Here is a 4,839-nt window from a genome sequence, read left to right on the forward strand (position 1 = left end):
GCGTCAAAACAACCAGTTGTTCTGGCATTCTGGTCGCTTGGCTTTCATATATATATAAATATATACATATCTATATATATGTACACACATGCGTATATGCACATATATATATGCACATATATATATGGAATAAGGCCTCTAAAATGATTTAAAATCAGATGGCAATATTGTCTAAAGTAATATTAACACCACAAATGTATGTATGTCTGTGTACATATATGCATATACAGAGAGAATAAATGAACAAGTGAATGAGTGAAAGAATTAGAATATATATGAATCAGAGTCATCTGTCTTTGGGTTAATTACTTCACTATGAACTTCTAAAGAATTTCCTGGTTTATATTAAAATACACTTCAAAAAGACCATGAAAACACAAATTTAGTTGACAGACTACAATGGGATTCAGAAAAAAACACAGTGAATATAGACTTCAGTGTAATTTCATGCTGGTGATTTTTCATTTTTAAAATGTAAGCCACTAATATTTCAAGAAAAAAATTTTAAACCAAAAGTTGCATATTAATATTACACACAAACTGAAACATAAGTGACTTTTAGCACAGTGTATACATGCTTACAGAAACTCAAATATTTACACATTTAAAACAATTTCCATTTAACATTTAAAGTTCTGAAATACATAAATGCATTAATACGTTCTAGAAAACTACAATTAGAACACTGATTTGCTACAAGCATATAAAATATGAAGTGCTTTCTTGGAGTTTCAAGTTACCTCTTTAAAACAAGATCTTGCTTGCACATATAGTCTGTCTCCAAAAAGCAGTAAGAACTTTTCATTTCCAAGAGGTTTATTTCCCAGGTACATGATAAGCTTAAGAAAATGAACCCAACGATTATGCAATATAATTATGTCATAACAACTTAATTGCACATAATGCTGTAAAGTAGGTTTGGATGAAGTTCTCAAACACTTTGGTATATGTCTTCAGGGACGTCTATTAGGAATAACAGGAATTATTAAGTTCCTTCAATTCCCATTTTGCTTTAAAATAGATAAATCTTTGGTTAAAGTTCTATATTTTGGGCATTTGTGAATTAAAATGGTCCCCAAACCAATAAATGGCGCTGATGTATTAGTTCATAAGACTTCTTTAAACCTGTTTCTGGTGCAGTGGGAGGCTAGAAATACTTATTTACTATGACATGTCATTGACAGTTTCTATTTTTCACTTAAAAGCAGAGAAATCAACAGGTTTAATCAATATTTCTCTGTTCATTTTGTTATAAACTGCACAGTAATTTGCAGTAACTATAGTGTTCCACAGTATATGTGATGATTGGAAAGATGTATAGCATTACATTTAGAGTTAGTTTAGTCAGAATAAGTCAATATTAGACTGTACAGTAATTCTGCATTGACTATAGTAGGTTGTCAGGTAAAGCTTATTTAAAAACCCCAATTCATTCCATTTACAAGAGAAATTGTTGCAAATGTATAAAACAGTAGATATACAAGGAGAACACCAAACATACTTTATTAGCACAAAAAAAGCAGCCATAACAAGGCACAGCAAGCAGAGAAACATACATTAGCAGTCAAGGGGTTAGTGTTGCATACAAATATAGCTTTTCTTTTTTGTAGCCTTGGCAATAAGCCATCATGTAAAATAACTTTCTGTAGCAGCAGGTAAGGGAACTAAGGAGCACTCACCAGGGGTACAGAGCACATGAACAAAAAGACACAAGAATGGATTCCACTACTTTAGTGCAAAATGTCTAGGACAGAACTGTAAGTTCAGTTCGATGCTAAGAAGCAAACACTAGAACTTGGTATTACTTCCAAAATAGCTCACTCAAGTAGTATTGCATACTATTCTAAGTGACAAAAAGGTGCTAAGTAAAGTTATTTACAGATACAACGGTTGTACAGTACCTTTTAAATCTGCAACTTAGATTTCAGATTTTCCATTAAAAATGAAATTCAATTCCATTGAAATTCTATAAATTGTACTTTAAGCAATTCAGCTACGAGCATTTACAACAAAGAGATAAATACTGCCATCCAAATTATTACAGTTTAACAATAACTTCAACATCAGCAATCACTGTAGTTATTATTTCTGACTTGTTTGGGCATCTTCTGGTCTCATTTTCTTCATGGTTCACAAACTTGTCATGGGCATAGGAAAAAATCCAACATTAATAAATCAACAATTAGAGTGCATGTCAACTTTAAACATCACACACAGGTCTAAATTGCAGCAGTATTTCCAATATGTTTTAAGTTAAAGCACTCATTAAAAAAATTAACACCTAAGGCTTTTAAATAAAATTCTCCTACAAACTTTATAAGTCTGAAATTTTAAGAACTACTATTTAGAAAAACTGGTTTACTTAACAGTACCTTTTGCAGAAGAGAAAAAGACTAACTATAAACAATATCAACACTTAAGTAACTGCACTATGCCCTTGTGGCCAGAAAATTGCATTTATTTTTTAATTTATTCTAAAAGGAAGGCAGTCTTTATTTTTTTGGATTTCCAAAGCTTGATTTATAGTAACTACAAACATCACTACTTTTGGAAGGTTATAAAAAAATTCTTAGAAAAAATAATAATTTCAAACATTAATCACACGGTTGAAATACTCATCCAATATTAACAATTTGTTCTTTAGTAAGAAATAGAATTCTTCATAGCAAATGCCTCAGAATTGCCTCATTCAATTACTTCAGCCATTAAAAACCAAACAGCTAATTTGGCAAACTATATCTGTAGCCTTACTGAACACCTGCAGTTCTATCTTCTGTTGTCTCACTAGCGACCATGTTTTTCTAAGTAACAGCAGATCGCATCTGACAGATACTAACACTTCTGACAGATACTGACACCAAGCTTACATACTGTACTGAAAAAACCTAACACTGATATGTGTGCTTGCTATAGGTGTACTGTCTGGTGCACATAAAAGCAGATATAGGACAGGAGAATTTACTTTGCCTTGACTGGTTCTCGTTCTAACCAGCGAACTCTAACTTTTTGTTTATAATGATACTCTTTTAGAAAATCCTGCAACATTGATGGTAAAGGGAGCCCATCAATTCCATCGTACGTAGTGCATCTGCAGATTACTGCACGGCAGATATACTGCAAGCTAAAAGGGAAAGTCCTATTTAGTGAGATAGTAAGCAATGGTTCAAAAAACATGCAAGAACTGGGGTCTTTATAATGTTCCAAAAGTCCTGTTACAGTGGTGGAGTGAAATACACATGGGTCGTGGGCATCAAAGCTAAAGTTGTGATTCCACTGTTCAATTCGGGCGTGCAGGGATCTGTTGTAGCGACGGAAGCTCACGGAGAAGAGGTAGTCCTCTTGTGCAGAGTCCCTGAGCAAAAATGTGCCTTCAGGTTTCCCTTCAAGAAGGGCTTCTGCTTCATAACGGTCCATCACTCCCCAGTAACAGGGATTGCCTGTAATCTGAAGCAGATCAGGCACGAGGCAGTGTATATAATCAATCTGTGTATGGACTTTCCAAGCTCCCTGTCTGCTAACGTGGGCATGGCTGTCTCCAGATACCTGACGTTGCTTCTGCCTACGTGACTGCAAACACAGCGTGGTCGTGTCCTCTTCTGAGTCACAATTAGCTTGTGGAATTGCAGAACTGTCCCCACTTATTTCAGTCATCCCAGGCGCTAACTTTGGTCCCAGTTTATATAAGGGATTAACCTGTGCAGTGGCTTCAAATGTATGTATTTGTGCATTGGGAGGGGGGTCAACCCCTTCTTCAATACTAAGCCGCCTTCTCTCTCTAAGCCTATCTTCTTCATCTTCTGTAGAAACCAAGGATGGATCAAATGTATCAAAAAATGTTGAATGTGGGCTCACAGGGGCTGTATGCTGTTTAATCAAATGCCATTTTTGGGCTAAATCTGAGCCAGCAGGAAAAGGACATTTCTCAAGCATTAATTCAGAAAGGTGTATTTTTCTTTTATTAGAAAAGAGAGGCTTTGACTGCTTGTTGTAAGTTCTCATAGGAAAACACAAGCCCACAGTATCCTGCAACCTCTGTCTCAGAGAGCGACTTCCTACAGTTCTGCTGGAAACACTGTCCATGTCATGTACGGAGCTTACGCCGTATCGCCTCTCTCTCCTCTGAAGTGCACTTCGAGTTCTACCAAACTTTTTATCAGTATCCAGTGAACTTTGAGTCTTTGTGGAACAGGAATGTTTCTTCTTCCCACCCCATGGAGCATGTCGAGAGTAGGAATCTCTTCTTGCAAGTCTTGATCCTGTGGTGACACACGAGTCGTTATCCTTTTCAATGCTTATTTCAACAATCTGAGGAATTTCAGTGGCACAGTTTGGGTTTCTCCTTGAAGAATTCTTTGAAGGGCTTAATCCCAGTTGTAAGGCAACATTTTCTCTTAAGGGACTGCTTTGTTGCTGAGGAGCTGAGTCTCCTATACTGATGCTTTTCTCTCTGACGGATAAACATCTGTTGGAGTTCATGTCCACATTTTCACTACGGCTTCCTCCCTCATGACTAAAGAGATTCTGACACCTGTATTTGAAGTTATTCCACATTTTCCCCACTTTATCCATTGATTATAAGACCTAAAAACAAAACAGGGAAAGGAGAAAAATAAGTTAAAGTGGTGTGTGAAACAGAAAAGGCAGAACCCACTCCCCTTCTCTTTCGAAATTTCAGCAATACTGGTCAAGAATCTGCCTTCCATTACTAAAGTGATAGGACAGACATTCTGCTAGGTAGCTGTAAGGTCACCAGGCCCTTTGTGGCACTGCATTCAAGCTAGTCCTCACTTCCCATTTCCTTTCAGATAACATACTCAGGACTCGCAGGGGGGGGGGGGG

General features: G+C 36.4%; 1 protein-coding gene across 3 annotated transcripts in view; it reads right to left on the reverse strand.

Annotated features, from left to right (window-relative positions):
* Nucleotides 1-364: 364 nt before the first annotated feature.
* SOCS5 (suppressor of cytokine signaling 5) overlaps nucleotides 365-4,839 on the reverse strand; it is a 77,372-nt gene continuing 72,897 nt past the window's right edge. For all 3 annotated transcript variants that reach the window (XM_015557874.1, XM_015557875.1, XM_006778629.2), the window contains one exon: nucleotides 365-4,581. In XM_015557874.1, coding sequence (XP_015413360.1) covers nucleotides 2,959-4,569 — 1,611 coding nt within the window. In that variant the 5' untranslated portion in view covers nucleotides 4,570-4,581 and the 3' untranslated portion in view covers nucleotides 365-2,958. The remainder of the gene's footprint in view (nucleotides 4,582-4,839) is intronic.

This window comes from Myotis davidii, unplaced genomic scaffold (genome assembly GCF_000327345.1).
Source record: "Myotis davidii unplaced genomic scaffold, ASM32734v1 scaffold6, whole genome shotgun sequence".
In the NCBI taxonomy this organism is placed as follows: domain Eukaryota; kingdom Metazoa; phylum Chordata; class Mammalia; order Chiroptera; family Vespertilionidae; genus Myotis; species Myotis davidii.